Source organism: Miscanthus floridulus, chromosome 9 (genome assembly GCF_019320115.1).
Source record: "Miscanthus floridulus cultivar M001 chromosome 9, ASM1932011v1, whole genome shotgun sequence".
Lineage (NCBI taxonomy): Eukaryota > Viridiplantae > Streptophyta > Magnoliopsida > Poales > Poaceae > Miscanthus > Miscanthus floridulus.
In genome coordinates this window covers 109374124-109396587 of record NC_089588.1, presented here as the reverse complement: position 1 = coordinate 109396587, position 22464 = coordinate 109374124, and the positions used below count along the sequence as shown (strand labels likewise).

The 22464-nt window shown below is 44.1% G+C and overlaps 1 protein-coding gene, 3 non-coding genes and 1 pseudogene across 4 annotated transcripts; 1 reads left to right on the top strand and 4 right to left on the bottom strand.

Annotated features, from left to right (window-relative positions):
• Window positions 1-4797: 4797 nt before the first annotated feature.
• LOC136484636 (small nucleolar RNA snoR97) lies at window positions 4798-4899 on the bottom strand. The gene has a single exon (XR_010766139.1). It is a non-coding gene; the product is annotated as a small nucleolar RNA snoR97 (small nucleolar RNA).
• A 117-nt stretch (window positions 4900-5016) lies between these two features.
• On the bottom strand, window positions 5017-5134 carry LOC136484557 (small nucleolar RNA Z278). Its single transcript, XR_010766071.1, has one exon. It is a non-coding gene; the product is annotated as a small nucleolar RNA Z278 (small nucleolar RNA).
• A 77-nt stretch (window positions 5135-5211) lies between these two features.
• LOC136484555 (small nucleolar RNA Z223) lies at window positions 5212-5310 on the bottom strand (annotated as a pseudogene).
• A 63-nt stretch (window positions 5311-5373) lies between these two features.
• Window positions 5374-5458, bottom strand: LOC136484641 (small nucleolar RNA U36a). Its single transcript, XR_010766144.1, has one exon. It is a non-coding gene; the product is annotated as a small nucleolar RNA U36a (small nucleolar RNA).
• A 12460-nt stretch (window positions 5459-17918) lies between these two features.
• LOC136480545 (uncharacterized) lies at window positions 17919-18359 on the top strand. Its single transcript, XM_066478058.1, has one exon. It carries the CDS (start codon window positions 17919-17921, stop codon window positions 18357-18359), a length of 441 nt encoding a protein of 146 aa, XP_066334155.1.
• The last annotated feature ends 4105 nt before the right edge of the window (window positions 18360-22464 follow it).

The following is a 22464-nucleotide window of genomic DNA, read 5'->3' as shown; positions in this document are numbered from 1 at the left end:
CAATTTTACTGGAGAGTCAATTAACCATGACAACAAATAAACAGGTAGACAAAAGAAAAAACCAAAATATTGACAATCTGATAATATAACTTCTCAAAGGGAAGAAACAGACTGAACTTAGTGGTAAGAAACACATAAACTACACCTCAGAGCCACAAGAAAGAATGGAAGGAAAACTATACATGAACTTGTAAATCGGCAAATTATGTCCACGAAACTACCAAAGAAAGCAACATAAATCTTGACAGTCTGACAGTATAGAAATTCACAGGTAAATCCCTAACTCACTCTAAATGTATTTGACAGTGGTTATCTCAAACTGCAGGTAGTATTCCTAACACATGTATGCATAGTCTGTCAAGTTCAGCACGTCATTCCATACAAGACAAGCTGTAGAAAATGCAAAAATCAGCAGCCACTTAAATCAGCTAGCTGAAAAGACAACCATGAGGCAAATTTGTTCAACAACAACATATTGCATATGCTCGCAACTGAAATTGTAGTGCGCGGATCTTGCAATTTAAATTATAGTAGACTTGCAATTACCTGTTTGAAACTTCAGTTTAATGTTTCCCATACTGGACAATTAAAGATCACAAGTAAAAATAGGCCACTATGAGAGGACGAACAAAGCTTTTACGGTCCCAAATGCAAGATCTTTGCCAACGCTAAAAGTGTACAATGACAAGTGGTTCCATGCAATTCTAAAACTGAAAATATGGTACAATAGTTATCAGTAACTTGCTACTCAAAGTTTCAAGAACTAGATGTTCAGAGTGGACCATAATCACTCTACAAGACATTTGAGAGCTTCCTAGACTTGCGCAGAGGCATAAACTTGACTCTCTAATCACTACCACTTGTCAGAAACAATCAGACAGTGACAAGCTACAAAAACTACAAATCTGATCTATACAAGAAGATCCTGCTGACCATTCTTGCATGATCCTATTTGTATCGACATGCATGAGCTGCTAGAAGCACATCCTTCCAATTAGAGATCAAACTGACACACAACACTTCACACACACAAAAACTAAGGCCTACATTCAGTTGCAACACCAGATATATGTGTGTAACTAAGACTGAAAGTTCTTCCACCAGTTGCATAATCAATTGTTCTACTATTTATACCATGACAATAATTTCATACAATACAAAAGAAAATTGCACGTTTCAGTTACTGTAACTATTACTTTTTGAAAATGCAATTTCTACTTTATGTTCACCACTTACCAGTGAGATGATCACAAGGCCAGGCTGCAGCGTGTTGCTCCTGCATTGCTGGGAGCCTGGGACATCTCATAGCTCTCTAGCTGCAGTTTTCTCTGGTTCAGGAAGCTCTCGCTCGCCTTTGGGTCTACCTCAAGTGTCGTCTCGGGGTCACTGTCCCTCATCTCAAGACTGGCTACATTAAAATGAGCAGTTCAGTTTCTTGACAGATGTTGTATTACATCAACAGAGGAGTTAGCGGTGAATGAATGGAGTCCTACTTCCTAGGTTATCAAGAAATTTCACAGAGATGACAAAAAAATGACAACACCCTGAAACAATCACATAACACTATAGTGCTATGTTTTTATGGGATGATACCATATTTTTTCATATTTTATGACACAATGTTCTTTTTGTACGAGGATAGTCATAAAATGCGTTTAATTCATTAAAGCTTATACAATCTTATTACCCGTGTATGCAAGTTAATTGGTATACCATCTGTTTTTGGTGGGGTCAGTGTTCACACAAATCATAATTAACAGACTTCAAGATGTGTTAGCACAAATCACAGAGGCAATTTTTTTTCCTATGAAAGGACAAGGACAAATAAGAGATGTGTGTTGACACAACTAACAATTAATAGATTTCAAGATGTGTTAGCACAAATCACAAGAGACAATTTTTTTCTATGAAAGAACAAGGACAAATAAGAGGTGTGTGTTGGCACAATCATAATTAACAAAGTTCAAGATGTGTTACCACAAATCACAAGAGAATTTTTTCTATGAAAGAACAAGGACAAATAAGAGATGTGTGTTGGCACAATCACAATTAACAAAGTTCAGGATGTGTTAGCACAAATTACAAGAGACAATTTTTTCTATGAAATAACAAGGACAAATAAGAGATGTGTGTTACCACAATCACAATAAACAAAGTTTAAGATGTGTTAGCACAAATCACAACAGATAATTTGTTTCAAGGACATGAATAGTGTGCTTTAGCCACCCACAGATTGGTCCTACGCACGATCCTGCAAATGATTAATTTGTAGGTCACAAATCTAGGTTAACCCAATATGATTACCTCCCTAATACTAATCCAATCATAGCTAGGGCTACCCGACTAGATATGGACACATGGACACAGCACAAGCCCAATAATTGCATGCCTATAATACATATGTCCAACAATAAACAAGGTACAATGAATATATATGATCTTAAAAAATTACAGAATATATATATGAAAATTGCACATTTAAGGTAGTGCAAGTAGTGCTTGTTCATAATGTAATAATATTGTATATGTATATAATTAGAAAATCTGACTCATACATGTGAAGCCTGCTATGAGTACTGAGTACAGTTAACTTGTCCTGGTGAAAAACAAATACACAGAAAAGCACAAATGAAAAAACTCTAGACTGTTAGCACAAAGACAAATCTGATTCTATAAACAATAATCAGGTTTGTGCTGAGACCTCTCAAGGAAGAGTTGTAACCACCTAAGCACGGAGCCGGAGTCATTTTTTAGTAAATGCACATATATACTGCAACAAACTTTGTAAACAAACAAGGTGGTGTCATGCACCTATGCACAAAGACAACTCTGAACTATAATCAGGCATCACAATTGGATTCTATTTCGGCCACCAACCTAACATTATGACCTAACTGTAGTAGCTCTAGTTCACAAGGCGAACAAACAAAGGAGAAAAATTGAAATTAAATCAAGCATCCAGATCTGGACTATGTTTCTATCTAGTTTCAGCTGCAGAGATCCATCATATCATATTTTATAGCTCTTTTTTTCATCCAAATTCATTAAACTTGCAAAACAAAGAAGCAAGGAAGGAACGACATCCTTACTAGTATTTGGATTAGTTGCTTGCTTAAGATGTCCGTGATGGCTTCCATGACCTTATGCTTTGTTCTGTCATTGGTCATGGTAGGGATCCAGAGCACCACCTTTTTCTAGCACCGACGAGATTATTCTCTTTTCAGCCATGAAAAAAGAGGAGGAACCGAAGAAATGCATGCATGGAGTCACGAAACCTGAACCAAGTCCATCTCCATCTCAGTTATATGCCTATATATGAGGCCTTCTTCTTAGCTTCTTGGATTTGGATGAATGGATGGCAGCTGGCAGTGGAGGCGGGAGAGCGAGGCTCAGCCTTTAGACCCCAGAGAGCAGCTGCTACTCACTATTGTACTTACTCTTAAGTGATTATTTGTGATGTATTATTATCTTGTCTTGTAGGTTTATTGGTATGATAGTTGGTTGTGACTGGACCCACTATGGCCTGATTCCAGTTGGAGATACTTGAAGGTAACTGCTTATTTCCACTATGGTTTGTACTTTGTGATTCTGCTGCCTTGTCTTTAAAGTGCCATGCTATTATTTAGGATGCACAGATTGAATATTATTTTTTAAACATTGTAGCTCTTTAAAAGCATGTCAAAGCATTAATTTTGGTGTGCCAAGATTAGGGAAGACTTATTGTCAAATTATACACCCTTTAGCAATGCATAAGTATAGTTTTGATAGGTTCTAGTCCAGATAAGCTCCTCTGTATTATAGTTATTTAAATGGAAAATATGAACAAACGCAAAGGTTATTGCTAGGGTTGTATCATGACTTGAGAGGATCCAAGTGAATGATACATTGATACTAGGGAATCTAGACGGACAATGCAGATTAGATAGTAATACTACGGAATCTAGAAATGCCTGCAAGGCTGCAACAATGTATTTGTAACAAGTTTCTTGGAGAAACATTAAGTGCTTAGAATTTTCCATTGTGACAACTTTAAAGATTGACAACTTTAGTAACCCAAAAAGTGTTTCAGGAATGTACTGAAAGTTCTAAACAAAACTACAGATCTCTAAAGAAAATTACTACATTGTAGGTATGCTTCATATGATCTAGCCCAATTCAAATTCTTTAACAGGTTGTAAGTGCTAAACACATTACTATGGAATAAAGTAGTATTACCAAGCATGCTTCTAGCTACAACCTTTTGATGAATCCTCCAAAAAAAGGTGTAATTATGTTTTCTCTGAACCATCAGGACAATACTACTCGATTAAGTCTAAACACCAGATGCAGCAACCCAACTAAACAATGATGACATAAACTAGACAAAAGAGTTTTGCTCTTAGATCCTATTGAACTTCTATATGGTAGAAATTTTTTTGAACCTAGAAATAAAAAAAGGTTTGTTGATCTTACTAATCTTCAATTTCAAGTAAACAAAAGAAGCAAAATGCTGCCTAAAGACAGAGCATCCCCTGTTACACTTGAGAGGACATCCATACAAGAACTGAAGAGGTTCTAGCTAGTATGGTAAAAGACTAGACGAAAAAAGAAGGTTCTGCACTTGCACCAAGCTATTGTAAACCAGTTGCAAGCATTCATGATGTCAAAATAATATAGGTCGTAATACAAGAGGTACCAGGATGGCCTCTATAATTAATATGTTAGACATAAGTAGCTAACTCATTGTTCTAAAGCCTGAAAAAATAATTATATTGAAAGGAAAAGGCAAAATATCTGGTTTAAACTCACAGAAGTAAACAATCTTGTGCTGTTATTTAACTCCCAACTCACAGGACAGAGTCGAAGCTGATGACAGCACATACTCTCCGAGCTTTTCAGCCTCAGCATAGATAAGAGAGTACTAGTGCAAGGATAGTTAAACTCAGCAAAAATTTACCCAGTATAATTATTTAGGGAGAAAAAAACTAATCTACCATATATATCTATACTACAGACGCATTTGGACACTACATAGAAGCCTCAGGATTACCCAGTCTTGTCATGTGAGTACAACAGCTCCAAGTAGGTTCTACCTGACAAGCATGAACTTGGAGCCGAATGCAGCATCCAAACATTGGGCAACTTCATCAGAGGCCAATGAGATGTAAGATTTGGACAAAGAAAAAATGCATGATCCTAAGTGAGTGAGTATTTATCAAAACATGATACAGATCAAGGCTCCGATATGATATGAATCAGGCCTACCAGTCATGAGTTATCAGAAGCAGAACTGGCTTTGTAAGTTGAATGGTTGTATCATCACTGCCAAATAAATGACATGAATGAAATAAGCTGATGCAGAAAATAACAAGAGACAATTGAATGATTACTAAATGGCTCATATAAAAAATTCAACCATTAATTTTCCCTTTGCTTCACAGGTTAGATCAGAAGCACGGGTAATGTCGAATCACCGCCACCAATCAATCAAACGAAACAACAAACCAAACATAATAGCAAATGATGTATTGTGAATATCTGTATCCATTGCCTTGACACAGACCAATCACAACATTCATCAGGGCCTACAACACTGAATGGAAATCTTAAGTACCATTTCCTCATCAGAAATTCTGACCAGATAATCAGTCAATCATCACGAAATCTAGACTGCCCAAACATGTCAATCGCTCCGCGCCTCAGCATAACCGCAAATTTAAAAAAAACTACCACTGACCGAAATCATAACCCCACAAAAATCTGGTTTCATCTCTTTTGAATAAGAAAATCAGATAATGCATTACGCTGCTGCTATAGGATCACTGACACAGCACTCATTTACAATCAATCACTCACCCACTAGATCTTCCTGATGATGTGCCTTGGGCCTGCTCGCCCACTTATTGGCGTACTAGTATGCAAAGCCTCGCAACTGCAAAAATCCCACAAAAGTATCAATACAACCAAGAACACAACACAGATGATAAAATTGCTAACTCCTAGATCGGGTAGGGATGAACAGATTGGACCTGGGGCCTAAGAATTGTCCATGTCAAGGTCCCGATTGGCCGATGGCTCATGCCGTGTGCCAGTCTTCTAAGCTCCGAGGGACAGATCTGCCAAGGTTCCGATTAGCTGTCTATCTGTGTTGAATCAATAAATTCTTATGATAAGGCAAAAGCCATCGGGTGAAAAATTCTTGGATATGCACATAAGGGATATTGACCAGACAGATTTGCAACTAGCTAGAGCGTACATCAACCTAGCAAACCAAACCCTAACTAATTCGAGTAGTAGTAAGAACAAACACAATACAACCCTCATTTCCACAAGGATTCCAACCTTACTAGCAAAAATCTACATCCCCATGCCCTCCTCAATATATGATTTTAACCAATTGATGACCAAATCAACACCCAATCACGAAATGAGATCCAGTACACACGCAAACAACAAGTGATGAAACAACGGGGGACAAGGAGGAAGAAGATGCAGCGGGTACCGCGAATGGAAATGCAAGACGATCGTTGCCGCTGGGGGATGGGCCGCCGTGGGCACTGCTCCACCGCCGCTGCCCCCGCGCGCGCTGGTCCCCATTGACGCTGTCGCGCGCGCTGCTCCTTCGCCGCTCGTCCACCGAGGGCCACTTTGTGCTGAAGGGAGGGGGGATGCGCCACCGCCCACCACCGCCGGTGCTCCACGCGAGGTGAGGGTGCCATGGAGCCGGAGGAGACGGAGGAGCAGGATCTGGGAGACTAGAACTGGGAGAGGAGAGAGTGGGAGGGAGAGACAGAGAGGAGCGGGTGGTTGGTCAAGCACTCGGGTAGGGCGGCGGCCTTTGCGGATGCATTCTCGGATCCAATAAGGAACAACGGACCCAATAGTAGCTGAACACAGCGCACCGATGCTGATGTCCATCATCCCATGGACAGAAACGTCGCCTGAACACAACCACAGATTTCAGGCAACTGAGGAATAGGAAAAGTGTTTAATCAATGATGCCATGAGCCTAGTTGTTTCACTAAGCATGGCCACCCATGTGTGAAATTCGACAAGACCCAACATGGTAGCAATAGAACTTAACTGGTTCTCTATGTCGAGGTGGTGTCTATAGCTTTTCTTGTAACGGACATGTTTATATAGGACAAAAGTAGATGAAAACTGTTCTCTTAATTAAAAATAGTACAGTAGAGTAGCTCAAAAACTTCAGTGTTACCTTGTAATCAAAGTCACTGGCATAGCAGAGTTTCAGAGAGCCATGTGCTGTATTGAAGGTAGCGTACAAGCTTTGTTTATTCATTGAAAACTACAGTCAGAATAGAGAACCTAAAACAAAATTGACAAGTAAATATTAGATGGCCACACTGGTATATATAAGTGGTTGTTTACCATGGACCAACAGAGTTCTGCTTCTTTGTATTCTGAAGCTACAATCTGGCAATGTCAAAAGTTCCTAACTACTACTTTCACATAGCATATGGATTGAAATGGCGCTCTTCATCGAGCAAATTTGCTACATATCTGCATTGCATAGTGGCCTTGGGAGGTATCAGGTAATTTGATTGGTTTTAGTAATATGTTGCTAATGTAAATGAACTCTTTCTTTTGCGATCTCCATTGTTTCATATATCTTAGTTGGTTAATGTTTTCCAATGAAAATTCATCACTCAGGAGGTTTCTCCAACAAGATTTTGTTACACACTCTGCACTGCCGATGGTCCCTTGCTCAACTTCCTCATTTTCAGGGTGCCAATACAGTTCAGCAATTCCCTGATGAGCCACACGGTGAACTGCTCCGTGAGATGTTCCTGCTTGATTTTCTTCCATTGCTGAAGATATGAATTCCAAAGTACAGAAAAAATTTATTAGCATAGGTATACATGAACGAAAAACAAAGTGTGCCAGACTGACTTGGCTACACCATGCAAGGCACATTATAATGTATCTGCATGTGATTCTACTATTCCTCAATTTATTGTAATCTTGGGGGACCAATAGTGTATGTATAACTAAGTTAATTATATTCTAAACTCTAACAATGAAGAACCAAGATATTTGAGAGAGTCCAAAAGCTGGAGAGCTATAACACGGTTTCAAATCATCACTTACTTTTGCATGATGGATGAAAAAAAAAGAAGTCTAGAATTATGCAAACCTATTCTACAGAATGAACAATACTGCACACATAGCACAATTTACTATGAGGAGACACGGATTCGTATATTGACCTGTTATCCTAGAAGTTATTGATTCCAACGTGCAGATTTTGTTTTTAGATTAAGGAAAAACGTTCCGGCCTCAGCTTATCGAAGTTTGAAAGCCTACAGCCAAAGTGGTACAGAACTGCAGTACTTAGACTGCCCAACCAAACACAAAACAAAAGAGAAGACATAGTTCCATCAAAAGTTCAAAACAAGACTCCTCTCTCATCACCCATCTAGTGCTCTATATGGTTTCTTGAACTCCAGCCAAACCCCTTGAAGATCTCCATTGTAGTGACCTCCAGACGGTGACAAATAGTCTTCAGGGTTCTGTCCTCTTCCTTTTAGACATTTGTGACCAGTTCTTGATCCATCGTGTCCCTCTGAAGATGACTTGTACAAAAGAGTTAGGTACTTGTTGTTTGAAGATAACCTCATTCCTACTTAGCCAAAGAGCCCAACACAAGGCGGCTGCTCAATCGTGCAGATTATATAGTGTTTTTCAGTCCATGCCATTCGTATAGACAATTATTAGCAATGCTCCTTGCATAGCCAGATAACTTCATATTTCTCTAAATACAGCTCAAACACCAATATGCTCTCTGGTCAATCAAATCGCTCAAGAAGCAGAGCAATGGATCTTGGCCGGCTACAAGCACTTCATCTCTTCCCTAAAAAAAAACACTTTGTGTCCATAGCTGCTATCTCGCTAGGTCGATGGGGGGAGGCCTTGCGATTCTGTCAATACTTATGCTTGCCGTTTAGGTGGTTGGGCAAGAACGATGCATTCATAAATTCTCTTTCTCATATATATACGGATAACATCAAAGTATATATGAGTAAAAGTGGAGTAACTCATCAATATAATTTGTCCTCCACTAGTGGCGCACAGCCGTACGTTGAAATTTAAGGGCGCCTCAAGCTTTTACTCAGTCAGCAATTGAGTAGCATCCGTGAGGACAGACAACAGAGATTGCACCATAAAAACGGAGGGTACACCGTGACTATTAATAGCAGTAGTTTTTGTGCTCGTAGCACGGAGATAATTGTATCCCGTTCTAAAATGTGTTACCTTTATGGAATTGAGTACAAGAAAGTACAAAATAGCAACTCGAAGATGTAAATGGAACCTGTACAGGTTCACAATTAACATATCTACTAGTGTAGCAAAGTTGAATAATGGAGGCACGTGGTGCATTAAAGGCCTCTGTTTCATATCGCAACACTGGTTAGCCAGGATGCACATTTTATATAGTAGGGGCACATACATATATATAGAGAGAGATTGCTTGTTCCTGTCATTCTGCCACAGGAGTTCTTAGTAGTATCGAGATTGATGGTCTTGCAATGTTCAGAAATCCCTACCTCTCCATACTTCTTGGGATGTACGAACTATCTACGTAGAGCAGTGCGCTTGGGAGGTATCAAGAAATTTGACTGGTTAGCATTATACACGGCCTCCAAAAATTTCCATCATTCAAATGTTTTAGATAGCTTAAGGTATTTCTCAACAAACTTGTCAATGCTTTCAGTTGCAGAAGGTTCTCTGTCTGTGGACTGCATACCTCAGTGCAATCGACACTGAAGAAGTTCCACACTCGTGTAGCAGCCAGCAGAGGTCTCACTACCAACACCAGTGGCACAGATCAGCCATACATGGTGTGGATACAGGTCTAAGGCCTCAGACATTCATGTCTCAGGCTTGGGATGAGCAAGGATATTTGGAGGGTAAGTTTTTTTTTTGAGGGAAACAGGAGGGGTTGCCCCCTACTGGAATTTATTAAAATTTTAACTTATGTACAAAGTTTGGCAGTTACAAGTGGCGGGTAAGTTACATGCCAATCATCGAAATATGTATTTTCCTTTCTAGTACTCAAGAAGTTTTGGTAAGTCAGAGGTTGAATCCTTAATTAAGATTGCACCTTTCACTGAATGCTTGGCATGCAGAAGAAGAAACACAGTTCTGCACGCATGAGTAGGATGCAGATTCAACAACTTTCGTCCATAAGGTCACACCGTGATTCCCCCTCCACATCCACACTCCAAGTTCAACAAGGTCTGTCTGCGTTTTCATGCAGAGCTCCCACAACTTGGCTGTTTGAGCAGGTAGCAGAGTAAAACACTATTGTCATTATTAGCACAAATGTAAAACCGAAGCAACTCTTGAAGCAAAACAAAAAGTAATGAAACATGTCTCATACAAAACTGCAATGAGCCAGCGAAATTTATACACTCTGCAAATGTACAAAATAGCAAGTGGAAATGTTCTTGAAAAAAATAATGAGACACATATTCTCTGAGGTCCCATGCGTCAACTAATAAAAATCTGTCGATCCATACATTATGATGCACACATTCTGTCAGCTAGTAGGCATCGAGCAACCAGAAGTGTCATTAGCTCAACTATAAAACTGAAACACTTCTTGAAGCAAAAAAAAAAAAAGGAAAGGAAAATGAAACATGTCTCATACAACACTTCAATTAATGGGACAGAGAAACTCATGTACACTGCAAATGTACAAAACATCAAGTCAATGCTGTTGAAAAAATTATGGTCCACATATTCTGGGAGATCCAATGCATCAAGTAATAAAATCCATGGATCCACAAATTATGATACAAATTCTGTCAGCTAGTAGGCATCAAGCAACCAGAAGCACTGAATCCAAAAATCCAATAACCAAAATCCCATTCCATAAATCCAATGAAGCCTCCATATGGCGCGGATCCCTCTACTCCTACCTGCCTCTGTCACATGACGTTGTTTTTGCATTGAATGGGTAAGAGCCTTCAAATCGGTATTGGAAGCACGTAATGAAACCAAAATTGATCCATGAGCCATGACACTGAATCTCAGTGTGCTTGAGTGAGATGGGACCTCTTTACTTCCATAGTAAGTTAGGCTTTCAGGGGTCCAATGATTATGAAAGGTAAAATGATAAAAAAAATTCGAGGATTTAAAAATAAATTTAACACTTCATCCTAACCCAAAAAAATTAAAGTAAACTAGAAAGTCCCAAACCCAGTCAACATGAACCACGTCAAACCGAGGTCGTTAACTTGAGATACTAATAAAAACAAGCTTGTTGTGTTAGCTAGTGACAAAAATTGATGAAACTTCTTCGTTTTTTTAGCAAGTCTTCTTCCTATTATTTCCCAGATCGACACCAGGACGTGGGCCTTCTGATTTTTTTAATTGGGCTTTCACGCTGCACAATGAATCATTCCATGCACCGACTAACACAATGCGGGCAAGAGGCTCTTTAGCGGACCTGCATATGGCGGTGCCAAGGCTTATCACGCACGCCAGGTAACCGAGGTGGCGAGGTGGCTTCATAAGCTTGGAGGTCCCCGGTCAGACCAGTAGTCATTGTGGTCATGAGTTACACATGCATCACTGCTCTATATCCGAACCAACAGGATTTCAGTTCCTGTTTGAACTTGATCTAGAAATTTTAGAACAATTTGAATTTAGTTTCAGTACTCCACTGATGAAACTACCGTCTCAAACAGCACCTGCACTTAGAACTAAGGGATAACCGTGAGCACAAGTCTACAGCTTGATGCAGATCAATCCATGAAACAACATTCGAATGAATATGTTGCATCCATACACATTTAATCATATAATTAAGGATGCCATTAGTCTAGTTTGTCTAAGCATTAGCACCTGTGTGTGAAACTGAACAAGACCCAACATAACTGGTTCTGTTTGTCGGGGTGGTGTCTGTAGCTTCTCTTGTAATGGACTAATATTAGCTTTTTATATAGAAAAAAGCAGATGAAAACTGTTCTCTGAAAATAGTATGGTAGAGTAGCTCGAAAACTTCAGTGCTACCTTGTAATTAAAGTCACTCGCATTGATAGCAGAGTTTCAAAGAGCCATATGTTGTATTGAAGGATAGCGTGCAAGCTCTGTTTATTCATTGAAGATTACAGTCAGAACATATGAGTTGTTAACTGGGAAGTAAATGGTAGATGGGCACATTGGCATATATGTGTTGTTGTTTGCCTTGGACCAACAGAGTTCGGCTTCTTTGTATTCTGAAGCTGCAATCTCACAATGTCAAAAGTTCCTGACACCTATAGCACATAGCATGGATTGAAATGACGCTCTTCAACAAGCATTTTTGTTGCCTATCTGCATTGACCATTGTATAGTGGCCTTGGGAGGTATCAGGTAGTTTGATTGGTTTTAGTTGCTGATGTAAATGAACTCTTTCTTTTGCAATCTCTATAACTTCATATATCTAAATGTTTCCCAATGAAAATTCATCACTCAGGAGTTCTCTTCAACAAGATTTTGTTATAAGCTCTACACTGCCGATGGCCCCATGCTCAACTCCCTCCTGTTGAAGGTGACAACACACAGATGATAGTTCAGCAAATCCCTGATGAGACACATGGTGATCTCCATTTTCAGGTGTTCCTGTTTGCATTTCTTCTCAAGCTGAAGATATGAATGTCAAAGTAAACATGAACTAAAACAAATCCTGCCAGTCTCAATGGCTGCGCCATGTAAGGCACTCAATAATGTATCTGCAAGTGTTATACTATTCCCCAATTTATGGTAATCTTGAGAGAGCCATGGTATGGATAACTAAATTAATTATATTGTAAACTCTAACATGAAGAACCAAGATATTTGAGAAAGTCCAAAAGCTTGAGAACCATAACATGAACTCAAATCATCACATACTTTTGCATAATGGATGATAGAGATGAAGTCTAGAAACATGGACACCTATTCTAATGAATGAACAATACTGCACATCGCACAATTTTCTAGGATGCAACAAGGATTTACTATGATACAACATGGATTCATATTGATCTGTTATCCTTGAAGTTATTCATTCCAAGGTGCATCGTGTTTTTTAGTCCATGTCATTCGTACATACAATTTTTTTGAAATGCCGCTTGAAAACACCAATATGCTCCTTGCATTGCTGGATAACTTCATATTTCTCTAAATGCAGTTCTAAGAGAGCAAAGATATTGAGCTAGTTAAACACCAATATGTGCCTAAGATGCGTCGTCCTGCTCTCGGCCTGGATGATCAGGAAGGAGAGAAACAATTGCATATTCCAGAACATGACTTCGTTCCCGACATCTCTGGTCAATGCAATCACTGAAGAAGCAGAGCAATGGATATTGGCCAGCAACATACACTCGGAGTCCATAGCTGTGAGCGCTAGGTTGCTGGGGGGAGGCCTTTTGAGTGTAGCTCGTACTTCAGTCAACCTATGGCTTGCCGTTTAGGCTGTTGGGCAGGAACATTTCGTAATGTTTTTTTTTCTCGAATACTAAAAAGACTTGCACATCATTTTATTAAGGTAGGAGTAGAGTTAAAGTGTTTAATTCATAATGTTTTCATATACCGAAAACAACAAAGCATACATATATGAGTAGAAGTGGAGTAACTCATCAATATAATTTGTCCTTCATTTGTGGCGCACTGGCATATGGTGAAATTCAAGGGAGCTGCAAGCTTTTTTACTCAGCAATTGAGTAGCATTCATGACCGTGATGACAGAAAATAGAGATTGCAGTGAAAAAATAGGGCACACTGTGACTATTAATAGCAGTAGTTTTTGTGCTCGTAGCACGGAGATAATTGTATCCCGTCCTAAAATCATTTGCTTGTGGACTCGAGTACCAAAAAAGTACAAAATAGCAGCTGGAAGATGTAAATGGAACTTGTACAAGTTCACATTTAACATTTGTACTAGTGTAGGAAAGTTGGATAATGGTGCATTGAAACCCTCTGTTTCGTAACACAACAGTAGCCAGGATGGACATTTCATACATATATATATAGAGAGAGAGAGAGAGCGATTGATATTTGGTTTCATTCTGCCACCGGAGTTGTTAGTTGTATAAAAAACGATGACCTTACAATGTTCAAAAGTTCCTGGCTCTCTATAGTTCTTAGGGTGTGCTATCTACATAGAGCAGTGGGCTTGGGAGGTGTCAAGAAATTTGATTGGGTAGTATTATACATGCCCTTGCAAAATTTGCATTATTCAAATGTTTTAGATAGTTTAAAATATTTCTCAACAAACTCATCGACGCTTTCAGTCCTGGAAGGTTTTATCTGAGGACTGCCTAGTGCAATCTGCACCGAAGAAGGTGAATGCTTGTGTACGAGTCTGCGCCCAAGACAGATATTCAGCAGTGGCACAGATCAGTCATACATGGTGTGGATACAGGTCTGAGGCTTGGGAAGAGTAACGATATTTGGCTGGTAAGTTACAATTACATGCCTGTCATCAACATATTTTCCTTGCTAGTACTACTTCTGAAGTTTTGATATGTCAGCGGTTCAATCCTTGACTGCGATTGCAACTTTCGCTGAATATATTTGGCATGCAGGAGTGGGAGAACAGACAGTATGTGGGCTTGAGTGGGACGAAGGTTCAAAAACTTCCGTCCATAAAGCCACGCCGTGACTTCCCCCTCCGCATCCACGCCCTGTCTGGGTTTTTGAGTGGGATTGTCTGCGTTTTCAAGCAAACTAGCTCGAGCCCAGAACTTGACTTTTTGAGAAGGTAGCAGAGAAAAACACATGTGTCATTAGCTCAAATACAAAACTGAATCAAATTTTGAAGCAAAAACATTAATTGATGAAACATGTCTGAAACAACTTACCATGTATAATCACATTTAATCATATAATCAATGATGCCATTTGTCATGAGGGGCCAAGCCTACAGGCGCAGGCGCACCCGCGACGTGCGCAGGGACGCTGAACGCGCGGCGCGCGTGGCTCAGGCCCAGGCTGACTCCACCACGAGTGGCTAGATAGGAAAGGCTAGATTGGAAAGTTTAGATTGGTTTTCTATTTTCAATTCCTAGAATTAAGGAGAGCTTTTGCCTCCCGTGAGTTGGGCCTCTGGCCATATATGCCTGTGACCAGAACCGTGAAGGATAAGCAAGATTATTTCCATCTAAACTCTCTCTCTTTCTTCTCCAACGAAGCCCAGCCAGCTGAGGGGCAAAACCTCGCTACTGGAAGACACGGCACGAGATTATGAGCTCCGTAGTCGAGGGCCAGCTACCCTAGATCACCACGCCCTTGACAACCTGGTATCACGATCCCGACGTTCCTCGCCTGTTCGTTTCTCGTCACCACCGCCGCAGCCGCCCTCTGCCTCGCAAAGCCCACCACCGCCCACCACCGCCGCCGCCGCCATGGGAGACGACGCCACCAACAACGCCTCCCTGCAGACCTCCCTGGACACCTTGGTGAAATCCATCCAGACCCTCCAGACCATCGTGGAGGCCAATTCCCAGGCCATCAGGCGCCTGGAAACCGCGACGTCAGGGCACCTCGGCGTCCTCCGGGCCTCGGTCGGGATCCGGGGAGCACCATCAAGACCGGCCACCGAAGCACTATCGGATGGATTTTCCGCGCTAACGATGGCAAGTCCGATCCGCTGATTTTCATCAATCGCTGCAACTCGTTCTTCCATCAGCAGCGTATCATGGAAGAGGAGAAGACCTGGATGGCCTCCTACAATCTTGAGGATGCCGCCCAATTGTGGTACATGCAAGTGCAGCAAGACGAGGGCACGCCATCTTGGCGGCGCTTCACGGAGCTGCTCAACCTACGCTACGGGCCGCCGCTGCGCTCTGCCCCTCTGGCCGAGTTGGCTGAGTGCCGCCGCACGGGCACGGTCGAGGAGTACCAGGACCGGTTTCAGGCCCTTCTTCCCCGCGCTGGTCACCTCGATGAGGCGCAACGGGTCCAGTTGTTTACGGGTGGCCTTCAACAGCCGCTCAACATCGACGTGCGGATCCAGAACCCGCAAACCTTGGCGGCTGCCATGAGTCTGGCAAGGCAGTTTGAGCTCCGCGAGCAGTATGTTCCGCAGGCGCCCAAGCCCGCGCCCCGGGGTCTGCTGCCGGCGCCTCCACCACGTCTGGCCCTGCCAGCACCTCCTGGAGCCAAGGCTCCCACGCCGGCGCCGATCACAGTGGAGGGGCGCACCATCAAATGCCTCTCCCATGCGGAGCAGGAGGAGCGCCGTCGCCTCGGCCTCTGTTATAATTGCGATGAGAAGTTCACCCGCGGTCATAACCGCGTGTGCAAGAGGATCTTCCTTCTCGAGGGTGTTGAAGAGGAGGACGACGCGGAGGACTGCAGCGACCGAGGATGCGCCCGTGTTCTCCCTCCAGGCTATCGCCGGGGTCACCTTCTCCGACACGATGCAGATCACGGTGATGCTCGGCCCAGCATCCCTCGTGGCCCTCCTCGATTCTGGCAGCACACACAACTTCATCTCCGAGGCGGCTGCGCACCGATTCGGTCTCCCTCTCCAGCGCCGACCACGCCTCACGGCCATGGTCGCCAACAGCGAGCGAGTTACCTGCTTGGGCGTCATCTGCAGCGCACCGCTGTCTGTTGGGGGCGACACGTTCCCTGGGGACCTGTTCGTCATGCCCCTGGCTGCCTACGATGTGGTGCTGGGCACCAAGTGGCTGGCTGCACTGGGCCCCATCATCTGGGACTTCAGCAACTACTCCAGTCTCCTTCCAGCACAAGGGTCGTAGCTTCTGTTGGCAGGGCTTGGCCGGGCCCAAGGCAGCGGCTGTGAGCACGACTTCGGCCAGCAGCACGCTTCTGGAGGAGCTCTTGGGCGAGTACGGAGACGTCTTCACCGAGCCCTAGGGCTTGCCGCCCCCACGTAGCCGCGACCACAGCATCACCCTGGTGCCGGGGGTGCCGCCGGTGGCCGTCCGACCCTACCGCTATCCAGTCCTGCACAAGGACGAGCTGGAGCTTCAGTGTGCGGCCATGATGGCCCAAGGGCTCATTCGACGTAGCTCTTCGGCGTTCTCATCGCCGGTCCTCCTCGTCAAGAAGGTCGATGGGTCATGGCGGTTCTGCGTTGACTACCATGCGCTGAACGCCATCAACGTCAAGGATGCATTTCCTATTCCGGTGGTCGACGAGCTCCTAGATGAGCTCCACGGCGCCTGCTTCTTCACCAAGCTCGACCTCCGATCCGGCTACCACCAGGTTCGCATGAAGCCGAAGGACGTCGCTAAGATCGCGTTCCGCACGCATGACGGCCTCTACGAGTTCTTGGTCATGCCGTACGGGCTCTGCAACGCCCCTGCCACGTTCCAGGCCCTCATGAACGACGTGCTGCGCGCCTACCTCCGCCGGTTTGTGCTTGTCTTCTTTGACGACATTTTGATCTATAGCACATCCTGGGCGGACCATCTGTGCCACCTCCTGCGTCGTCCTCGACACTCTTCGCCGGCACTGCCTCTTCGTCAAGCGCTCTAAGTGCTCGTTCGGCGTCGACTCAGTCTCCTACCTCGGCCACATCATCTCTGTGGCCTGATGTGGCCATGGATCCTGAGCAAGGTTCAGGCCATCCATGACTAGCCTCAGCCTCGTTCAGCACGTGCTGTGCGTGGCTTCCTTGGCTTGGCGGGCTACTATAGGAAGTTCGTCCACAACTACGGAGCCATTCCCGCACCTCTCATGGCTCTCCTAAAGAAGGAGGGGTTCGCGTGGAACGACGACGCAGCGGCTGCTTTCAGCTGCGCTCAAAAGGGCGGTGACGTCAGCCCCTATGCTGGCCTTGCCGGACTTCACCAAGCCCTTCGTGGTGGAGTGTGACGCGTCCACCTACGGCTTCGGCGCGGTGCTCATTTAGGCCGGTCACCCGATCGCCTTCTTTAGCGGGCCGGTCGCACCGCGCCACCGCTCCCTCGCCACATATGAGCAGGAGCTCATTGGGCTCGTTCACGCCGTGCGACACTGGCGGCCTGTACTTGTGGGGTCGTCTCTTCCTCGTCAAGACTGATCACTACAGCCTCAAGTACCTCCTCGACCAGCGCCTCGCCATGATCCCGCAACACCATTGGGTGGGCAAGTTGCTCGGCTTTGACTTCTCCGTCGAGTACAAGTCTGGGGTGACGAACACGGTGGTCGACGCTCTCTCTCGACGCGACACCGATGAGGGTGCCATCCTGGCAATTTCAGCTCCCCGCTTCGACTTCATCGACCGCCTCCGTCACGCCCAGGCCACGGACCCGGCCCTGGTCGCCATCCACGATGACATCCGCGCCGGCACGCGCGTCGCTCCGTGGGCGGTCCTCGACGACATGGTCACCTATGATGGGCGCCTCTACATTCCACCGGCCTCGCCTCTTTTGTAGGAAATCATGGTCGCCGTCCACGCGGATGGGCACTGAGGGCGTCCAGCGCATGGTCCACCGACTCCACCGTGATTTCCACTTCCCAACATGCGGCGCCTTGTTCAGGACTTCGTGCGGGCATGTGCTACTTGCCAGTGGTACAAGTCCTGAACACCTGCATCCAGCGAGCCTCCTTCTACCGCTGCCCATCCCCACCAGTCGTCTGGGCAGACATTGGCCTCGACTTCATTAAGCTCTACCAAAGGTGAACGGGAAGTCAGGTCATCCTCTCGGTGGTCGATCGCTTCAGCAAGTACTGCCACTTCATCCCGCTGGCGCACCCGTACTACCTGCCGAGTCTGTGGCGCAGGCTTTCTTCACCGACATTCGTCCGCCTCCATGGCATGCCGCAGTCCATGGTGTCCGACCGTGACCCGGTGTTCACCTCGACTGTTCTGGCGCGAGCTCATGCGCCTCATGGGCACTCGGCTGCACATGTCGTCGGCGTTCCACCCCTAGTCAGACGGCCAGACGAAGGCCACCAACCGCAGTCATCGTGATGTACCTGCGCTGCTTCACCGGCGACCATCCTCGCTAATGGCTCCAGTGGCTGCCGTGGGCCGAGTACATCTACAACACTGTGTACCAGTCTTCGCTACGGAACACACCATTCTGTGTGGTGTATGGCCGTGATCCGCCCACCATTCGCTCTTACGAGCCTGGTGAAACACGGGTTGCTGCAGTCGCGCAGGACATGGAAGCCTAGGAGGTTTTCCTCGCCGATGTTCGCTACCACTTGGAGCAGGCCCAGACGTCCCAGAAGCGCCACTACGACCGGCAGCATCGGCCGGTGTCTTACCAAGTTGGTGATTGGGCTCTTCTTCGTCTTCGACAGCGGTCCGCGGCATCGCTGCCTCGGACCACTACCGAGAAGCTCAAGCCTCGCTTCGTGGGGCCCTACCGTGTCCTCGAAGTCATCAATGAAGTTGCTGTCTGCTTGGAGTTGCCCCTGGGCGCTCGCCTCCACGATGTGTTAGATTTAAACTATTGTTTTACTAAAGGAAATCTGGTTTAAATCATAAGTTCTTCATTTTAGCTCCGATTTTTGTGATCTTCGCGTCTGTGTGTTCGTAGTGAGACGTAGATTCGTTTTACAAACTTTTTGTCTTGATTTTATGTTGATTGGTATAATGTTCTAATCTATAGCTTTTGTTTGCTATGCATGATTGCTTCTAGATGCTTGTATGTTGCTGTGATTATCGAGTATAGACGGTGAGAAATTCATGGGAGACCAAGAGTATTACTTTGATGTGCCAGAATCAGCAGGAGTACTTTGTTCAAGGCAAGTATAGCATGGGATTATCCTTGTTTCCTATTCACTTTAATACATTAAATTCATGTTGCATGTGTCACCTTGATAGGAATTCCCTAGAATTGAATTTTTACCTTGTCACCTGCGGGATATGCATTGGGTAGCTTTGCTAGTGCTCAATTAAACCATGATCTTATAACTTGACTAATGGTATATGCAATAAACATTAAAATATAACTTTTTAGCAACTTGAAAACAGGGGGCTGGAGTGTTTAGCTACTTTCTAAATGCTTCAGATTCCTCTCCCTAAGGACTTATCCGTAAGTGATCATCCGGGACTTATAGTACAGCTGTGAGGGCTACATGGCTCTAGCTTTAGCTCAGTATGAGGACCTTTTCTAGCTTGTTAGAGGTTACCTTTATGGCGCAAGAGGGGTGTGTTCCGGGTTGGATATAGTGCGATCTCTGTTCGTCAGTGTATAGGCTGCGCGTCATTGTGCCGGTTGGAAGGGGAGCCCTACATTCGCTGTGACTAATCTCTTGGCGCACATAAGATTTTGCATCCCATTTTATCCTTAAAATCGGGTGTGACAGATTGGTATTAGAGTTGTGTTGACTATAGGACGCAAGCCTAGTTAGCAACTGGTCGATTTAGCTTCTTATGCTTCACTCATTTCATGCTTTCCATCTCACCCTTTATTTGCTAAAGTTTTATGCTCCTTTTGCCTCACTCTGTTATGAAAATTATTGCTTCTAATCTGACTAAATCTAATTTTATAGATGCCTCATGCCAGTAAGACCACCCACATCAGCACCGGAGGTTACTACCCTGCCTCGTGGTTTGTCCATGGAGCCACATGAGGAGGAGGAACCCTAGGAACAAAAATTTGATTCACCAACACCTATACCTACGCCTGAGCTAGTCCTAGGAGGAACCCGAAGAAGTGAGGTCGTCTTATTTTCTGATGATGATGATGATGATGATGATGATGATGAGGAAGATGTCGTTGAAGAGGATGAGCCGATCCCTCCCCTAGGATGGACTGCAAAGGTCTGGTATAAGCCGGGGTGTGAATCCTCCGTTTTGCACCACCGACTCTTGGGGATTCTTTAGACCTACTATGGTGATTGGGATGCAGCTGTGGAGTACGTCTGCAATGAGCATACGCACCCTCTAGAGGACACCTATTGGAAGACCAGGGTGTGCATCTCCATCATGGACGAACAGGAGGGCACATATCAGCTGGACTTGAACTATGCGCATCATGCTCACTGTGCCACCATGGAGGATAGCATAGAAGATATAACCACTGCAGCTTGCATGGGTCTCCTGTGGTCGTCGATTTGAGGATATGAAGGATGAACAATATCGATTCCTCCCTTGCACCAATACCCTAAGTTGGAGTGGGCAATGATGGACCCTCAGGGCACAGATCCAACTACCCAAGTGATGGTACACTTTGGCTGTGAGTCCATCGCTGAAGATTCAGGCAACTAGAAGATCAGTTGAAGGCACAACAGGAAACCCTTGAGAGATACCGATAGGTGATAGATGAGCAAAGGGTGTGCCTCAACCTACCAAAGATGTACGAGGAGCTTTCCCATAAAATTCTCCCATAGATGTTGGAGTCCCTTTTATGTAATAAAACAGTAGTAGAACGAGTCAAGTCAAGTCGAGTATAATAGTGTGGTGTGAACATTAGTGTGTTTAGTTGATTTATTATTATGTTTATGTGTGAGTTGTATTTTTGTAATGAGTGCTGGAACTTTGTGGGCATTTCCGCAAGTTTAATAGTTAAGAATATTAAAGTTTGAGTCAATAAATAAATAGTTGGGCTTGGTACATCATGTTCTCTCGGATCTGTTTTTCGGAGCAGTCTGCACTTATCTTAATGCCAAACTAAAACCAACCAAAAATTATGAATTTTTTATGGGAGTAACTAGACTTAAGTATCTTTCCAATGCCTCCAGAATCACCCATGTATCTGATCTGGTTTGAGAGATATGACAGTTTTAAATTAAAGTTTCTGCGCAGTCTGGAATCTAGAACAGTTCGGTTGTATCCTATTTTTAGTAACCTAACGACAGAATGTGAGAATGTGTTCTTATTAAAAGATGTAGATAAATTCTTAAAATTTCCAACCATATAATGTACGCCTATTTTGGATTTATATAACTCGAGATATGACTTTTTTACTGAGCTGCTGATATTGAGACTCGTCCAGAAAATTTTTAGAATGTATTCTAACTCAAAAATCTCTAAATTTTGAATATTTGTGTTGGATGTCAGATGTCCGAAAGAGAAACAGTCCGAGGTCGTGGAGGTGTTCCCCCACATCCACCACCACCACCGCAACCGACAATTGAGCAACTTCTGGCAGTGCAGACACAACTTATGTAAGCTCTAGTGCAGAATCAGCAGAACCATCCAATTGGTGGAGCACCGCGTGACAAGAGTGGTGAATTCTTGAAGGGCTGTCCCCTGGTGTTTTCTCATGCCACTGATCCACTGGAAGCAGATGATTGGCTTCATGTAGTGGAAAGGCAACTCAACATAGCGCAGTGCGATGACCAGCAGAAGGTGTTGTACGTGTCAGGACAGCTCTAGAAAGAAGCCCGAGACTGGTGGGAGGCGTTCGAGTATGGACGTCCCACCAATGCTCCTCCTGTCACCTGGTAGGAGTTTAGAGCGAATTTCATATCCTACCATATACCTGAAGGATTGATAGAGCTCAAGCAGGAGGAGTTCAGAACTCTAAAGTAGAGATCCATGTCCATAGCCGAGTATCATGATAAGTTTGCAAAGGTTGTCAT

What these genes read in the sequence shown, in the direction of transcription:
- LOC136480545 (XM_066478058.1), top strand. Translation starts at nt 17,919, where the DNA reads ATGAGCAGGAGCTCATTGGGCTCGTTCACGCCGTGCGACACTGGCGGC.